Raw genomic sequence first — 16,906 nt, forward strand, 5'->3', positions numbered from 1 at the left:
TACGTTTGGACGGATATGATGAAGAGGAGGCTAGGTGTTAAGAGGGGGAATGAAAAGGTGAGCAACACAGACAGACGCAGGCCCTGGAGGGATGCCCCTTGCCCTGGCGTTAGTGTAGTTGTACGGGTACAGGAACACAAGAAAGATCTAGGGATAAGCACCGCGATGGAGAAAAATGACAAGCACCACCTTTGAGTCTTTTTATGTCGGCGACTCGCGGTGGAGTGTGCGTTGGCCGTGCAGCCGCCAGCTGGTCGACCTGAACACGGAGAACAACACGGGTGTTTGCTAGCCTGAGGCACCCCATCAGTCATGGGATTCGATCCTTATGTTCATCTACACACGTTATGACGCCTCTCCTACGTTCATTCAACCATGTCTCTGTAAAGCAACCTGTATGTGTATGCCTGTCTTTGTGAGGCATATGAGGCATTCGGTTTATTGTCCACATGTCTTCGCTTCAGAGCGCATCAACGACCTTACTCTGAGACATCTCTGCCTGGATCAGTAAGATCTCTCGATGAGAGCCTCACTTGCCCCTAATGTCGACCTTTGATGGCTGCGTGGAGGGTAAGTCGCAGGCCGTATGTAGAAAAGTGAGCGAAGCTGACCGCCAGTGACAGAATTCCCTGACATCCAGAGTGAGTTGGGCGCCTTGTTCTTGTAAAACCGCCGCTGACAGCCGCAGTCGACTACTTCCGCAAGAGGCTTGAACGGCCACCCCTAGCATGCTTCCTCAGCCATGTGCACAGTGATCACTTGCAGGGCCTGGAGTCCTTCCGGGCTCCATTCATTTATTGCTCACCTGCTACGCGGGAGCTGCTCTTGCGGATTGAGAAGTATCCCCATCGGATGAACTTTCGCAAGGGCATCTTGGAATCGCGCCGGCTTCATTACAAGCACCTCGCCAAGCTATTGCGTCCGATTCCATTAAATACGCCCACGGAGATTGAACTCACACCCCGGAGGCGCGTTCGGGTTACTTTGTTCGATGCAAACCACTGCATTGGAGCGGTGATGTTTCTCATTGAAGGAGATGGGAAAGCTATCCTATACACTGGTGATACCCGAGGTGCGTTTCTTTCGCTTTCTAGTTTTGGATGTTCAGTGGCTAAAGACCGCCAGCTGAGCAATGGTGGATCAACAACTTGGTCCGGAATCCGGTCTTGATACCATACACGCTGGGCCAGAAACGGCTCGACAAGCTGTATCTCGACACGACCTTTGCACTTGCAGCGAACATGTTTCGCGAGTTTCCATCCAAGGCGGTTGGGCTAGCCGAGCTTCTCCGAAAGGTCGAGGCATATCCAGACGACACTGTGTTCTACTTCCGTGCATGGACGTTCGGCTACGAGGATGTGTGGATAGCGCTTTCAGCGGCGCTAAACACCAAGGTAATCAACTAATTTCAGAGCTCTTCCGCATGTTCGCTAATAACCCTCCAGGTCCATATAGATCAGTACCAGATGGGTCTCTATCGGTCACTCGTGCGTGCCTCCGGCACCTGCAGTATCAGTGAGGCATCTGCACTCTGTGGATTTAGTCTGGGCAACGGGACGGTCGCAGGTTGTCTGAGCGGCAACCTCACCAGCCGAGTTCACAGCTGTGAACCAGGGGTATCATGCCCTACAGCACGCAGTCCCAATACCGTCTACATTGTTCCGATCGTTAACCGCACTACCGAAGGCGCTGAAATTCCGGAAATCGGTGCAGGCGGCGGCATCGGAGATCTATATCAGACTCACGAGCTTGAGCTGCCTGATGAGTCTTCGCTTGAGGAGCTGGAGAAGCTGTATCTGCAGCAAATTCATGATGAGCAGTTGCGACAGCAACTACGTACTACACTCATCAAAGCGTTTCACTCAAAGAAAAAGGTGCTGTCACTTGACGAATACGGCATGAAGGAAGAAGGAGACATTTCTCTCAAGAAGCTAGTAGATTTGCTCAGCCATGGCATGTCTGAAAAATCATCCGGTGCCATCACATTGAGAGAGCCTATGGCCAATCTACCGAAAACAATAGTGAGTTGTGCCACCTGCCTGCAAGACACTTTTCCTAAATTTTCATCAGCGATTCCCATACTCTCGCCATTCATCCTATGATGAATTATGCAACTTCGTCGCCGCTTTCCGGCCTAAAGATATCCACCCCTGCACCGTGGACGAATCAACTTGGACCGAAGATGTCTCCATCCGGCATCTGTTCGGTCATCTATGCACAGAAACTCAATTCTCGCATGATGCCCACATGCGGGAGGTTCTCGACAATGCAGACGAGAATGACGAGGACGGTCCGCGTGGGAGAAAAAGAACTCGCTACGATCCGGATCTTTCAACTCAGTCTACCGAGGGATCTAGCAATCTAGTTATGGACGATGAGCCGAGTACAGGAATCAGAGATCAGACTCAAAACCAGACTGCTGCCCCATCCTGTGATACAGTACAAGAATCTGTCAACAAACCACTCGAGTTCCGACGGTCCAGTCCGGAAACCGCAAAAGCGAAGCGGAACGAGATTCGGGAGGCTCGTCGGTACCTCCAGGAATATGCAGATCCCGAAATGTTTCATGTCGGCGCTCTCCCTTCTTCGTGGAGGACAGAGGGTGATCAGTTCGAGCTCGAGCAGAAGGAGAAATACGCCTCCGAAGCAGAAGAGCGGCCGGCCACTACCGACATTGAAGAGTCTCGGGAGGTGTCAGAGACAGATCGCGGTGGTGATGGAGCCACAGACTCGCAAATGGAGTCTCAGCAGGCTGACAGCCAGCACACGGCGCTTTCGATTTCCGAATCGGCATTTGCCTCTCCGCTGCCGGTCGAAGAGCATTCTGCCAGACTATCGGAGGACAATAAACGTGATTCGGAAATTACTCCCACTCACCATCGATCACGCACTCATACCCACGCTCGCATCGCGGCATACCTCGCTGCTCGTGCGGACACCTACTCTGCATGGACGGATGTGTCTCTTGTCTCTGCGGGGGATAATCACACCGAGGAGGAGATTGAATTATGACCTACTTAAAGTCTACGTTATGTTACATGCCACACTCAGAGATGGGAGGGCTGAGTGGGAATCAATGCATCGTATGAATCTAACTGGTTCCATCGTTAATATGTACTTGAAATGGGAGGAAGAACAGATATCAATCAATCAACGCTCAGGCAGAGAAGCACAAAGGTATAGTGAAAAGAAAAGGGCAAGACAAGATGCAAAACTTGAAGCCGAACAGGTGAAAGGAATGCCATCTAGAAGATATAGTACGCCTGCGTCAAGGGTAACTCGGCCGCAGGCTCAGCGTCACACAGCATGCCGTCCGCTTCGACGGTCTGTGCGTGGAGAGAGTGATATTAGTACTGAATAATGAATCACAAGAGAAACAGAAGAAGGAAACTCACATAACTCTCCGGGTCAACCTTCATCTTCGGCATGGCATCGTTGAACTTCATATCTTTCTTCCCGACAGAGCGGCAATTCTTAACGGCTTCGATGCGCTTGCGCAGACCGTAGGACTGCACGACCCCGGCGTCAATGGAGGCCTGGGAGACGAACATGATTGAAGCGCTCGGGAGACGAGCCTGTTTTGGGGATGAGCAGACGCTTTTGAGAAATAGAATATAATCTTCAACTTACTCCGAATTGAGGCCGCACGATCATAGGTTCGATGGTTGGGATGGACGCGTTGGGATCACCCTGGTGCGGTCACAAGTCAGCAGAAGTGCCAAGAAAAAGCCGGGGAAACAAAAAAAAGCAAGCAAGGAAAGACAAACCATCTCAGCCATGACGATGAAACCACTCTTTAGGACTTGCACCGGCTTCGTTCCGAATGTGTTCGGGTTCCAAACGACCAAATCTGCGACCTTGCCTACCTCCACGCTCCCAATAGCATGCGCCATGCCCTGCGCCAGAGCAGGGTTGATGGTGTACTTGCTCACATAGCGCTTGACCCGGAAATTGTCGGCGCCCGTGCCCTCATCCTCGGGCAACGGTCCGCGCTGCGCCTTGTTCTTGTGCGCGGTGTGCCAGTTGCGCAGGATGACTTCGCCGCAGCGGCCCATAGCCTGCGAGTCCGAGGACATCATGCTGATGGCGCCGAGATCGTGCAGCACGTCCTCGGCGGCGATGGTCTCGGCGCGGATGCGGCTTTCGGCGAAGGCGACGTCTTCGGGGATGTTCTTGGATAGGTGATGGCATACCATCAGCATGTCCAGGTGTTCATCGAGCGTGTTGAGAGTGAATGGTCGGGTTGGGTTCGTGCTGCTGGGTAGGACGTTGGGGTGCTCCACCACCGAGATGATGTCTGGGGCGTGGCCGCCGCCGGCACCTTCGGTATGGTATGTGTGGATGGTGCGGCCCTTGAAGGCTTCGATGGTTTGCTCGACAAACCCGGACTCGTTGAGTGTGTCTGTGTGGATCATGCACTGGACATCATACTCGTCGCAGACGCCCAGACAGGTATCAATCGCTGCTGGCGTTGAACCCCAGTCTTCGTGCAGTTTCAGGCCGGCTGCTCCAGCTAGGATCTGCTCCTCGATGCTCACCCGCCCGCAGTCGTTCCCTTTGCCCGTGATGCCGATGTTGATCGGAAGACTATCGCAGGCCTGCATCATCTGGCGCAGATGGTTCGGCCCGGGTGTGCACGTCGTCGCATTCGATCCTGTCGTGGGACCAGTGCCACCGCCCAGGAAGGTCGTGATGCCTGATGCCAGCGCTTCATCCACCTGCTGCGGACAGATGAAATGAATGTGTGTATCGATCCCACCTGCAGTGATGATCTTATTCTCGCCAGCCATCACGTCCGTGGAGGCTCCCACCACCATGTCCGGATGCACACCGTCCATGACGTCCGGGTTGCCTGCTTTGCCAATGCCCGCAATAAGACCGTCCTTGATTCCGATGTCGGCCTTGTAGATACCGGTCCAGTCGATAATCATAGCGTTCGTGATGACCGTATCCAGGCACTCCGCCGCCGACCTCCCAGATGCCTGGCCCATTCCCTCACGCAACGTCTTGCCGCCACCAAAGGCGCACTCATCCCCGTAGACTGTCAGATCTTTCTCAATTCGCACCCACAAGTTCGTCAGTGCCAGTCGCACCAGGTCACCAGTGGTCGGACCAAACATGCGCGAGTACGCCTCGCGCTCCATCGAAAACCCACTAACTAGAGCACTATCCGCCGTCGGCTCCGGTACATGCGCAAACCCAGCCGTCTGCAAGCGCTCCACGATCTCCTCGGTCCGACTGAGATCCACGGGCCCATTGGCCAGGAAATTTCCGCCGCGAATAACCCGGTTCCCGCCAATCTCAACGAGGGTCACCGTCTTCGTGTCGCCTGGTTCGAAGCGGACCGATGTGCCTGCGGGGATATCCAAACGGAATCCGTACGCCTGGATACGATCAAAATGCAGCTGCGGATTCGTCTCGACAAAGTGATAGTGCGATCCCACCTATTCCCCACGCCTCTTAGTTTCTGCAAGTCAACCCCTCCTGACGTGAAGACGTACCTGAATCGGCCGATCCCCTTTGCTCATAACCTTGAGCCGAATCCTCCTCCTCCCGTCATTCAACGCGACCCTCGCACTCTTGACCGGAATGATCGCGCCGGGCATTTTCTCAGGCAGAAAATCATTGGGGTCTGGGTCTGGAAACGCATCTCGCGGCGGGATCGGCAGGAAACTACTGTATAGCGCGCGTTCGAGGTCGCCCTCGTCGCTACTGATCGGGTGGTGGACGGTGACGAGGTACGTGCCCGTGGGAAAGGTGCCTTCGACCTGGAGTTCGACGAGAGTGGCGACCACGGAGGGCAGGACGTGGCGCCGGCCTAGCATGGTTTTGCCGATTGACATGAGGTCTGCGACGGAGTAGATGCCATCACGGATGAGCTGTGGGGTGATTGGGTTGGTGGGTTGAATCTACTAGAAACAGAAGGGCAGGGAAGGGCAGGGCGTACCTCGTGGAGATTGGCGGAGATCAGAGCCTTTGCAGTTGCGTTAGCCTTTTCTCTCCCTCTCTCCCTCTCTCTCTTTCTTTGGGAAGGTCATCGGGTACTCACCACTGCTTCGGCATGGTTCAGGCGCACTCCGCGGGCCAGGCGACGCTGCGCCAGGAACCCCAGATGCGCGATGGTGAGCTTGTCGAGCTGGACCAGTCAATTAGTGGGCAGTCGTGCAATGTAGAATGAATCTTCACACACCTCCTTCGGAACCAACTGCATGGCGGACCTGGTTGGACGACAATGATGAAGAAGAAACCAGTGGTGTGGGGGATGTTCTTTCCTGTCTTTTCCTCCAGCTGGTCCGATAAGGGCGATAATGCCTCGACGGCCGATTGGGTCGTCGGTCGACCATGTTAGTCAAGGCTTTATTTAGTGAACCTAATCAGTGGAGTTCGGCGAATGAGATATTATTGAAGCAGTAGTAGTCAAACCGGCAGTTATCCCTAGGGTAGGTAGCATATTATTCATCGCAGAGACATTCTCGCTACAGGAAGTACAAATACAGCCATGATCACCAAACATTTGCCCCCATCTACTCCTTGTCCGCCTCGCTCTTGCGCTTCTTGCGCTTGGGCTTGCTCTCCGCGGGCTTGTCCGCCTTCTTCGCCGACGCGGGCGGCTCGCTCTTCTTGGCCTTCTTCTGCGGCGATGCCTTCTTCGCAGGCGCGGGGGTTTCGACGTCCTTCTTGGCCTCGCTGCGACGGCGCTTGGACTGGCTCTTAGGAGGCGTCTTCTCCTTGGGTTTGGGGGAAGGGGACTCCTCCGAAGAAGACTCGTCTTCCGACTCGGAAGAGGAACTGTCCTCGGACTCGTGCTCGGCAATGGCGAAGTCGTTCAGCAGCTGGTTCGCGGCGGGATCGTCGTCATCCACGGCCTTCTTGGCCTTGTACGCCGCTACTTCCACTTTGTACTTGTCCAGGTTCTCCCCGTACAGCTTCTTCCAGGTCTGTGAGACGGGAGTTAGTGATCATAGTTCCATCGAGCGTTCGGGATACAACACATACCTCCTTCTCCATGTCCGGCATCTGCTGCCAGCGTCTGGTGCCCTCCTCGGCGACATCCTTGGGGCGCGAGCCCTGACCCAGTTCTTTGGTGATGTCCCCTCGTCGGTGCTGCATGTATAGGAAGTACGGGGTCAAGGGCCGCTTCGGCGCATTGGGGTCCACGACGCGCTTGCGCTTCTGCTTCCCGTCGCCGGCTTCCGACTTGACACCGGGGCTGCCAGCGCGCGGTAGGCTACTGGCGCCGGCGAACATGGGCGGGATGTCGATAGTGGCGGGCCCGCCGTTGATGACATTTTCGGCATGCTTGAGGTAAGATTTGCTGAGTTCGGCGACGTAGGATTGCAGGTCCATCAATCGCATAAGCATCTGCGATCGCGAGGGTTAGTTTAGGGTGCTCTCGAGTCAATAGGACATGGTGCGGTGGGGAGAGTGGTCGAAAACATGGCGGCGACGCGACGAGTTGGTGTCGCGCCAGCGACAGCTAGAGGGGAGAAACAAGAAAAACATCATAATAAGGAGAACGAAGCTTGGCAAAGGATGCTCGAGCTTGCGAAGATCACATTATAGGCTGGAGGGAGGTCATGGCAAGCTTCGGGGCAAGCGACGCGTAGGCGACGCGCGACAACAACATTAGATGAAAAAAAAGCCCTCACGAACAAAATAAAAAAATAAAAAAAGAGAGAGGAAACTATGACAGAGAACAGTAAGACATACCGCATCCTTAGACTTTCTCAGCTCGTCAATGTTGACGGGCACAGTGGCCGCGCCGGGGGTGGAGTTCTCCTTCGGGGCCATGGTTGCTGGCTTGGGAGGGAGGGAAGGAGAAATTTTCGGGGCGAGCGATGGTTGAAAGTTGGGGGGGGGAGGGGGTGGGCTAGGGGGGCCACTAAATACCCCCGAACGCCGGCCTGGCATGCCTGCCGTCTCTGCTTTGGGCTTAGGCGCCCCGAGCCAGATTCTTAGGGGAAGGCCTGCCTGGCTTGCGCCCACGGTCGGGGATACGGTTAGATATGTTCCCTGTTTCTGACTTGCGGTCGCTGCCCGTGGTTCCAAGGTTCATTTCGCGTATGTGCCGGGGGTAAGGTTTGAAGGTCATCACTTACAGAATTCGCAAAAGAAATACTATCTCAGCTCAGAGTTATGAGACCATTCTCCCGCTAGACATATATTTCTGCATCTCTGCAAGACTGAACCGCAAAGCTGAGAACGAAAGTAACCCCCAAGTTTGGGAGGTTACAGACATCCCCAGCAGCACAAGGGCTCTGCCATAATTATTTCTCCAGATAATCCTATCGTTTTGTTTTAATCCAGAAAGACAGACGAAACAGTTACATTGTCTAGTGGATCTAGCGGATATCCTATGAGATAGAAGAGAGAACAGAACCCGAACAAGACGCATCAATATACACAGCCCATCTCTATGTCTCTGCCATCTCGGTATTATGCAGTCTTCTATTTTAGAACTTGAAGACCTGGTCCTTGCTGTAGCCCAGCTCCTGCAGGACGCCGCTGAGCTCACCCTGGTCCTTGGGGCTAACCTTGTTACCGCTGATAGCCTTGTACAGACCCGGCGGACCGCAGACGAAGAGCTTGATGTTCTCCTCCTTCGGCTCGGGGAGGACGGTCTTCAGGAGCTCCTTGTTGATGTAGCCCTTGCCGCCGGACCAGTCCTTGGGCGGGTTGTCGAGCACGTAAAAGGCGCGGAAGCGCTGCGGGTACGTGTTCTCCAGCTCCTGCAGCTCCTTCTTCATAAGGATGTCCTGCTCCGTGACATTGCCGAACACCAGCGTCACCTTGGTCTTGTCCTCTGGGTTCTTGAAGATCTGGCGGGCCAGCTGGTACATCGGCGTGATACCCGTGCCGCCTGCGATCAGGCAGACGTGGTTGTGCTTGTTGGCCTCCCAAGGGTACTTGGGGAGAGGACCCTTGAACGACAGTCGCTGGTCGGGGGTCATCGAGTGGATGTGCTCCGACATGGGGCCGTTCGGGTAAGCCTTGATCACCAGATCGAGGTAACCGGGGGTTTCTAGTGAGCGTCAGCAATGATTATGCAAGTAACCGAAAAAAAAAGACATACCCTCATCGCTGGTAGGAGTGTAAGGACGAATAACAGGCTTCTCCGCGCCCTCGGGCTTGAACTTGGTCAACAGCGCAGCTGAATGTGTGTCAACAGACCGGTCTGATATCAATCCCAAACCACTTACAGGCGACATGCAGACCGGAGACAGCTTCCTTGTCCTCGAACTCGAAGCGAAATCTCTTAGTATTGTGGCTCAGATCCTCCACAGCGGCCAGCTTGAGGTCCACCCATCCTTGGTCACCACCGACAAAGACCTTCGGGCGGTCCTTGGGCTCAGCGGCAGAGCCGTAGTAACGCCACAGACCAATACCCACGCCGGCGGCACCGACCGTGGCGTAGATGGGAGCGAGGGACTTCTTCTGTTGAGGCGCTTCCGAGGAGTATTTGCGGAAGCTCTGTCGAGGTGTTAAAACTTAAAAAAGCCTTCATTGGGCCTGGAAAACGTACCTGGCGCAGAGGTTGCGCACAGCGGAAAGACTGGCGGGCAAACATGGTGTATGTGGGAATCAACTGAGATGTATGGGAGATGAGAGAAGGAGAAGAGGAGAAGCGAAGAGGGTGGAAACGGGCTGATGAGAGAGGAAGGCGGACAAGCTCGGCCCAGGCATGACGCAATCAGCCTGTCGGAATTACCGTTTGTCGATCTATACGTGGTCAATTATTAATATTGGGGCAAGTCATGGATTGTTATTGTCGTGCGCGGCGGATAATAAACACAAAGTTCTTTAGGTGTGGGATTCGACTTCGGCGTACATGGGTTGTAGGGATCCATGGTAAGCCAGGACCCAATGTTCCGAGGCCATCCGGCCAGGAACCGTATGAACCCAGTGAGTGCTATGTTCCGTCGAACACATAAGATCGCTGCGTGCAGCAATTACATAGTGTACGGTGAAGACAGCTACGATAATGTACAAAATGAAAGAAACCCGATAATTTTTTTCAGATAACACCTCGAGATGTCACTATACGGGACTAGGGACATCCAAACAGGCCTGTGGCCGGTCTCGTTCATGCATGCTATGGCCATAACACAATTCTCATCCACACACCCCAAATACCCAGAACATCACGTTTAAGCAAAGGTCGAGGGGCGCGAGTAGGCGAAGAGCTTCTTGCCAGGCTTGACAGCGCGGTGGGGCAGGGGGAACTTGAGGTTCTTGGTGAGGAGCTGCCGGATGTAGGGGCGACGGATGCTGTCGGCGTTGTCGATCTCGACAACCTTGAGGATCTGCGGAGACGATTAGCATATAGTCTCTAAAAATGACAGCAAGAAAACATACGTGGATGGAACCGAAGCGGGCACGGTGGCGGGCAGCCATGTCCTGGTAGAGGGCCTCGACGGCCTCGGTGCGGCTCATCTCACGGAACTCCTTGTACATGTTGTGGGTACCGGAGCGCGAGTTGTAGCGGAGCCAGATGCCGAAGTTCTTGACCTTGAGAGGGCGCTTCTCGGAGATCTGGGCGTTGTCAGTTTTTTTAGGTTTGTTGGAAGACGACATAAAAAAATCCCCCGACATACCACGTTCAGGCTGACGATCTCGCCGTTGGCCTTCTTCAGCTTGCGGAGCTGAGCGATGAAGTACCAGAACCGCGACTTGGCGACGACGGTGTTGGGCGCAAAGATGCGCATGCGGTACAGCTTGGGCGAAGGGTTCGCCTCGGTGGGCAGGTGACGCCCGATGACCTGGTACTCAGTGAGACGCCCTAGATGAATCCGTCAGTCATTGTCCAAAATCCCACAGATATTCCTTTCCAAATCAAGCGGGTAGACGGTGCGCGGTCGAAGCCAGTGAGTGACATCCAGGGCTGCGGATGGATGGATGGATGGTGGTGGTCGCTGGAAAAAAAATATTTCGAGATTCGATTTCCGACTTTCACTTGATCGCAGTGTGCGCCCAGTTCCTCCATCGCATACGATTGCATTCCCATCACTTTTTTCGCTGCGTGTGTTGCAATTTGCCGTGGTTGTCGCCCCTTGGAATATTTCGCCAGTCCGACCGTCACGCACCGTCGCCCCAATTCAGACCAGAAGAAAAAAGATGGCACTTACCCATCTATAGAATAAAGACGTTAGTATGATTTCAGAAGATCGAGCAGCGTTGGCACAGCCCAGGGGAGGGAAAAGTCACTCACTTTGATTGTCGCTGTGGTGGATGAGTCGTTAGTGGTGCCGTCGGGGTTGAGGAGAATTGTGAGATGGGGTGGTTGTGTGCAGCCCTAAGCCCTTAGCGAGGGTGGGTCACGTGCTGGGATGGAGACTTCCCCAGCCACAGTGTCCGCACCAGCCACATCTTCTACGCGCCCCACATGATCCCAGCTTCTCCCACCTTGTACTCTGTGATGGTGGTCACACTATACTATACTATCACATCACGGTCATGAGCACCACTGCAACCGCGTTCCGGGATGCCTACCTTAACGGGTCAGGTCCTGCCCTCGCTGCAGTGCTCACCCCGATCTCTCCACCCGAAGATGCGGACCGATTGCACTCCTTCTACCAGTTCTCCAACCCGACCTATCTGACCAAAGACCTCCATTTCCACCTCTTCCACGGCAAGAACCTCAAGCTGTCCAAAGCAGAACAGAACGCATGGGTCGACATCTTTGCTGCGTACTGGGAAGCCGTGGGGGAGGTGCTCAAATGCGAGGACCGACACCCCGGTGCCTCCGTGGTCACAGTCTTCAATGCGTGGAAGAAGGTAGCCAATGCTGTGATCAGGGGCTACTCGAGCTCTTCCGGCCTTCCGGCCTGGACCTTACCTTGTCTGTACACGGTGGGGAAGTTTTTGCGCACATTTGCGCTCAAGGCGGACGTCGAGGCGGCCTCCCAGGGATCAACGGGCTTTGGCTTCCAGGATGATGTCGCGGCCGATGTGGACAAGAATGCAAACTTGGAGGAGGCGGCTCGAATTATCAATCGGATGTTCACGCTGTGTCTGAATGACAGGTGAGTGACTTGGGGCTGGTGAGAGCTTGCATGGCTAAACTGACTGGATTCCCAGAGCGGCCATTGAGGAATCGCGCAAATGGGGGGTATACAACATTACGAATCTGCTGTTCAAGACCTACTTCAAGGTATGGGATGACCGGATGGAGTATTGAAGGCGTTGCTGACTGGTTGCAGCTCAACTCCGTTGGACTCACCAAAAACCTTCTGCGTGCCCTCAATGCCCAGTCGGTCGATCTGCCCCCATTAGAATCCTTCCCCAAATCGCAGATCGTCACTTTCAAATACTATGTGGGAGTCATTCACTTCTTGGATGAGAAGTATGCCGAGGTAGGTAAGATTGAGAGACGTGATGGACCCAGCTGACTTTGTCCTATAGGCGGAAGAACATCTGACATCTGCATGGAAAATATGCCACCGAGGGGCATCCAAGAACCGGGAGTGCGTATACCACTTGCTTGTAGACGAGCCTTGACTGACCAGCATGCAAGACTCATTCTCACGTATCTCATCCCATGCCATCTCGTGACGACGCATACGCTCCCCAGCAAAGAACTTCTTGCTCCATTTCCACGACTCGAAAAACTCTTCCGCCCTCTCTCCAACTGTATCCGTAAGGGTGACCTAGTTGGGTTCGATCAGGCCATGTCCGCCGGGGAAGACGAGTTTGTCAAGAGACGCATCTACTTGCCACTTGAACGAGGACGAGATATTGCCTTGCGCAATTTATTCCGCAAAGTTTTTATAGTAGGTGGGTGGGATGAATCCAAGGATGGACAGCCTCCTACTCGGCGATCCCGTGTCCCTATTGCGGAGTTCGCGGCGGCTCTCCGAATCGGGACTCATGCAACTGGCCGATCGCGAGTTGATATGGACGAGGTGGAGTGTTTGCTGTCTAACCTGGTCTACAAGGTATGTTTTACTTAAAGATTTTACAAACCCAGATTTGACAGCTCTTTAGGGCCTTATGAAGGGGTACATCCACCGTGAGAGAGGAATGGTCGTTTTGAGTAAAAAGAACGATGCCTTTCCCGGCACTGGTATCTAGTCAACGGTCGACGCCTCCGTCAGTGCTGGACTGTACTCAAATTCATCGTCCACACAACCATCCTAACGTGACCACAACCACCCTGGAGCAACCACATGCCTTCAAAGTCGCTGCCGAGATTTCATTTAATGGCCACGACATTCGAGGCTACGCTGTCATCCTACCGATGGGCCGATATATCTCGAACAATACATTCAAGGAGACCAACATCGATACCCCAAATCCGCATCCTTACGACCGTTACTACCTCGTGACCCACTTGTGAGAAGTTCACTCTCTCATACAGGAAGGACACATGATGCGTAACAGCTCGACGAAGAGTGTTTCCTGCCAATACCCGCCACCGCTCTTCAGGGTGCTGGATGGACCATATAGAAAGGAGGTCAGCCAACAACCTTTCCTCGGCGCAAAGATCATGACAAGAAATCAATTAGCATAAGAAAGGATAAAATGCATCACAAACATATGGATTCTTAATTGAGTAAGATTACAGTATGTAGGTATAGATATGTTTGTTTGCCCTGGGATTCTAGCCTTCTGTTTACAATACATCTGTCTAAACACCTTCCTTCTCTCACAAAAAAAAGAGGATAAAGAGGATGTCGATAAGTTCAGCTTTCATTTTTGGCTTTTTTGGGACCATGCGGACTGATCGTCAACCAAAGACAGTAGCGCACGCTTGATAATTTTTGCGTCGCGGTCCTTATTCCCATCAGCATAAAGTACAAGATCTTACGCAGACAAATCCTATGATATTGCTGCTAGCTGGGCGAGACCATCACTGGGCCATCGAGGCCTGAACAGCAGCAGCGGGACTCATATCATCCTAGACATACAGATCAGCATTATTGCCCCCCTCCCCTAATCTCTCAAAATCAAAAACCAGAAGAAAAAACGAGAGAAAAAGGACATACCATATGATTACACAACGCAACAAACAAATCAAAAAACATCTTCCCCCCACGCTCCATCTCCATTTGCATCGTGCCACTCTGCTTGAAGGTCTCGCGGCACCGAACTATAAGCGCCAGATAATGCGCGCGCAGCTTGGACTCCGTGTCCGGCGTGTGCGCATAGGCGTACCGCGCGCTGGCGAGGATGGTGCTGCATGAAATCCCGACATGGAGGCCTTGTTTGCGCAGGGCGAGGCGTTGGAGCGTGGGGAGGGCGTATTGTTCTGCGGCGCAGCTGGGGTTGTTAGCTTTTTCTTCTTTGATAGTATTGGGATGAATAGAGAATCGAGGGTAAGTAGGAAGGAAAAGGACCTACTACACAGCCGTATCCCTCAAAATCAACCCCCCAACCTCAGCACAGAACATCGTCGCCCCAGGATGATCATCACTACTCCCTCCCTCTCCTTCAGTGCTCATTGCCCCCTCCACCACCCAACACCCCTTCTCCTGATCCCGTCTCAACCGCGGGGAATAATCCCCCTTGTACAGAAACTCCAGCACACATGCAAATACCTCCGGCTGCTCATCTGGCAGATCGATCCGTCTCGCAGGCGGGTGGCGTGGCGGTGCCCGGGTGCGCGAGCTGAAACTGCGACAGCGCGATGCGAAGAAGGGGGATATGCTAAGGATGGACTCGTGGGCGGCGAAGAGGCGTTTGGAGGGGCCGATGCGGAGCATTACTACTGCTGCTGATGAAGTGGATGGAGAGGGCGAGCTTTGGGTTGATGTGGCTAGTCAGTGATTTGTGTAGTTGATGAATGAAGAGGGCTGGATCGGTATAGATGATTTGATTGTCCTTTCGGCTGAGAAGACGTACATTATATCGGGAGGATGACTCGGTTTTCGTCGTCTGTCCTGACGTCTCGAGCTGTTTTCTCCTCTGTTGCGATCTCGATCTCTCATGACAGATTTGGAAGCTCGGTACCGAGCTGACAGCACATCGGGAGGCTGTGTTGGCTTTCGAGTGGACAGCATGCTGGAAAGTCAAGGAGACCGATGAGATGAGAAGACCAGGAAAGATTCAGGGGCTTCGCCAGCTCTTTATACGCCGCTCAGGAGGCCATGCAGGTACGAGACAATGCCCGGTCGGGCCTTGTATTGCTGATCGGTGGGCCACTGTCCAGTCAGAGCACCCAACGAAGCATTGGACAGCCCCGACCGCGTACGAGCTTGTACTAGGCGTGTATCGCTGACGCCAAATGGGCGCGTGGTCACGTGTTGGGGACTAATGTAGCCATATTCGGCAAGTTACAGTGGACGCTAGTTAGGGACGGATAGCACGAGAGTCGCTTAGGATGGCTGGCTGGCAGCCAGCTGCAATTGCAATATACAACCATACCCGGGACACTACGGACAATTCATCCCTCCATTCATCGATCCACTCGCAAACGCCAAACGCCACGATTCCCGGGATATAGCCCAGCTCAAATGACGGGAAAAAAAGACGATAAGAAAAAGGAAGATTACAAGAACACCTTTCGAGCATCCTTGAAATGGCTCTCGTTTGGGCAGTATGGGCATTTGAACCTATTGCCCTTGCTCAGCCGCTTCAATGATTCCTCAGCAATGACGTGCCCGCATGGCATCATCATCGGCGGATTCTGGTCAGTCGCTTGCTCCTTGGAGACGGGGCAGACGAAAATGGAGTGGAAGAGGTACGAGGGAGGAAGCGATATTTCGACCTGGACGGCTGTGAGTATCTGGAAAAACAGGTGGCCGGTCGGGTTCACACTTACTGGAAGCTCATTCTCGGTCGTCCATTCCGTCCGCTTGGCCTTCATGATCGTCTGCAGCTTCAACAATGTCGGCAGCGCAATTGCACCAGCGGTGGCGGCGATATACAGGGGCGAGTCAGCGGACAATCCCAACAGCGAGCAGAACTCGCGCGTAAACGAATGGGCGACATCCTCCCACGCGGACGGATTGTTGAAGATGGACCCATAGGGCGAGTCCTGCAGGTTGGAACAAAAGGCCATCGCGCCCATCAGCTGCTGGATCTCCCGGAGATACCGGGGCACAAAGGAGTGGAACTCGCGCCGGGCGTATTCCAGGGCTGCCTGCCGGCCACCTATCCCAGTTCCCTGCTGGTCCGATGCGCCGTGGTACAGCCAGACAAACTGCAGCCGACACAGTTCGAATTCCAGGTTACTGCCGCGAGCTTCCAGCGCCTCGCGGTTCTCTCTTGACCATTCGATGGCCGGTAAGAGGTTGTAGTTGTCCTGCATTTCCTGAAGGATGTAGTACATCGCCGCGAACTGCTTTCGGATCTCGGTAGACGGGACTTCGTCGACGTCGAGCAGGTTGACAGCATGATCGGTGGATTTGGGATCCAGTGCATGCGCTGTCGCTCGCTTCTCAGTGATTTCGGAGAGAAAGGTCGCCGCGACGGAGAACTGGCCCTCGCGGAGGAGGTGCATGGCAATGGCGCGGTTGATTAAATGTTCTTGGGAGGAGAGAGCATCATGCTCGGTGCTGGGGAGGGGTCGGTCTTTGAAAAGCTATTGGGTGGGTTCGTTAGAGAAGCCCATGAACGAGATGAGTGCGGGGCCCAGTAAGTACCTTATCTAGAGACTTGGTGTACTTATTCAAACCACTGTGAGTTTCCTTCAAGCTATCATTGATCGAATCAAATGAAGTCTTGACGGGATTTTGGAGTTTGGCGAGGGTGATCGACGCTTGTGTTGGATCTACAGCCCGAGGGTCAGCTTGCCTCGGACCCTATCTGGGGGGAGGGGGTTCTTCCTACCAGCGGCGATGGAATCCCGAGCGGACTGCAGCAAGTCGATCGAGGCCTGGACATTCTTGATGCTCTGTGAAGCCTTGAGTCTCTTGGAGAGCCGCTCGTGCTCTTTCTGCACCAGTTCCATGACGGGATGGGCAGT

General features: G+C 53.9%; 8 protein-coding genes across 8 annotated transcripts; 2 read left to right on the plus strand and 6 right to left on the minus strand.

Annotated features, from left to right (window-relative positions):
* Nucleotides 1-542: 542 nt before the first annotated feature.
* On the plus strand, nt 543-3,012 carry N7510_010549 (uncharacterized protein; the record flags this gene model as incomplete). The annotated part of the gene is made up of 6 exons (XM_056982474.1): nt 543-570; nt 624-641; nt 689-1,072; nt 1,126-1,394; nt 1,446-2,021; nt 2,071-3,012. The coding sequence occupies 6 exons, from the start codon at nt 543-545 to the stop codon at nt 3,010-3,012; spliced, it is 2,217 nt and encodes a 738-aa protein (XP_056827968.1).
* Nucleotides 3,013-3,245: 233 nt separating this feature from the next.
* On the minus strand, nt 3,246-6,211 carry N7510_010550 (urease Ure; the record flags this gene model as incomplete). Its single annotated transcript, XM_056982475.1, has 8 exons — nt 3,246-3,326; nt 3,396-3,575; nt 3,631-3,690; nt 3,768-5,444; nt 5,502-5,879; nt 5,948-5,974; nt 6,050-6,136; nt 6,191-6,211. 8 exons carry the CDS (start codon nt 6,209-6,211, stop codon nt 3,246-3,248), a joined length of 2,511 nt encoding a protein of 836 aa, XP_056827969.1.
* A 313-nt stretch (nt 6,212-6,524) lies between these two features.
* On the minus strand, nt 6,525-7,791 carry N7510_010551 (uncharacterized protein; the record flags this gene model as incomplete). Its single annotated transcript, XM_056982476.1, has 3 exons — nt 6,525-6,938; nt 6,997-7,362; nt 7,711-7,791. The coding sequence occupies 3 exons, from the start codon at nt 7,789-7,791 to the stop codon at nt 6,525-6,527; spliced, it is 861 nt and encodes a 286-aa protein (XP_056827970.1).
* Nucleotides 7,792-8,453: 662 nt separating this feature from the next.
* On the minus strand, nt 8,454-9,568 carry N7510_010552 (cytochrome b5 reductase family protein; the record flags this gene model as incomplete). Its single annotated transcript, XM_056982477.1, has 4 exons — nt 8,454-9,022; nt 9,074-9,151; nt 9,201-9,471; nt 9,524-9,568. 4 exons carry the CDS (start codon nt 9,566-9,568, stop codon nt 8,454-8,456), a joined length of 963 nt encoding a protein of 320 aa, XP_056827971.1.
* Nucleotides 9,569-10,148: 580 nt separating this feature from the next.
* N7510_010553 (60S ribosomal protein eL20) lies at nt 10,149-11,130 on the minus strand (the record flags this gene model as incomplete). The annotated part of the gene is made up of 4 exons (XM_056982478.1): nt 10,149-10,304; nt 10,357-10,533; nt 10,596-10,780; nt 11,127-11,130. 4 exons carry the CDS (start codon nt 11,128-11,130, stop codon nt 10,149-10,151), a joined length of 522 nt encoding a protein of 173 aa, XP_056827972.1.
* A 324-nt stretch (nt 11,131-11,454) lies between these two features.
* On the plus strand, nt 11,455-13,336 carry csn12 (the record flags this gene model as incomplete). The annotated part of the gene is made up of 7 exons (XM_056982479.1): nt 11,455-12,023; nt 12,079-12,151; nt 12,201-12,353; nt 12,403-12,464; nt 12,515-12,935; nt 12,985-12,998; nt 13,072-13,336. The coding sequence occupies 7 exons, from the start codon at nt 11,455-11,457 to the stop codon at nt 13,334-13,336; spliced, it is 1,557 nt and encodes a 518-aa protein (XP_056827973.1).
* Nucleotides 13,337-13,849: 513 nt separating this feature from the next.
* Nucleotides 13,850-14,702, minus strand: N7510_010555 (uncharacterized protein; the record flags this gene model as incomplete). Its single annotated transcript, XM_056982480.1, has 3 exons — nt 13,850-13,897; nt 13,986-14,259; nt 14,341-14,702. The coding sequence occupies 3 exons, from the start codon at nt 14,700-14,702 to the stop codon at nt 13,850-13,852; spliced, it is 684 nt and encodes a 227-aa protein (XP_056827974.1).
* Nucleotides 14,703-15,487: 785 nt separating this feature from the next.
* N7510_010556 (ubiquitin-protein ligase RMD5) lies at nt 15,488-16,891 on the minus strand (the record flags this gene model as incomplete). The annotated part of the gene is made up of 3 exons (XM_056982481.1): nt 15,488-16,522; nt 16,584-16,711; nt 16,771-16,891. The coding sequence occupies 3 exons, from the start codon at nt 16,889-16,891 to the stop codon at nt 15,488-15,490; spliced, it is 1,284 nt and encodes a 427-aa protein (XP_056827975.1).
* Nucleotides 16,892-16,906: the final 15 nt, after the last annotated feature.

Source organism: Penicillium lagena, assembly GCF_028827675.1.
Source record: "Penicillium lagena strain IBT 129212 chromosome Unknown utg000008l_segment0_segment0, whole genome shotgun sequence".
NCBI classification, from domain to species: domain Eukaryota; kingdom Fungi; phylum Ascomycota; class Eurotiomycetes; order Eurotiales; family Aspergillaceae; genus Penicillium; species Penicillium lagena.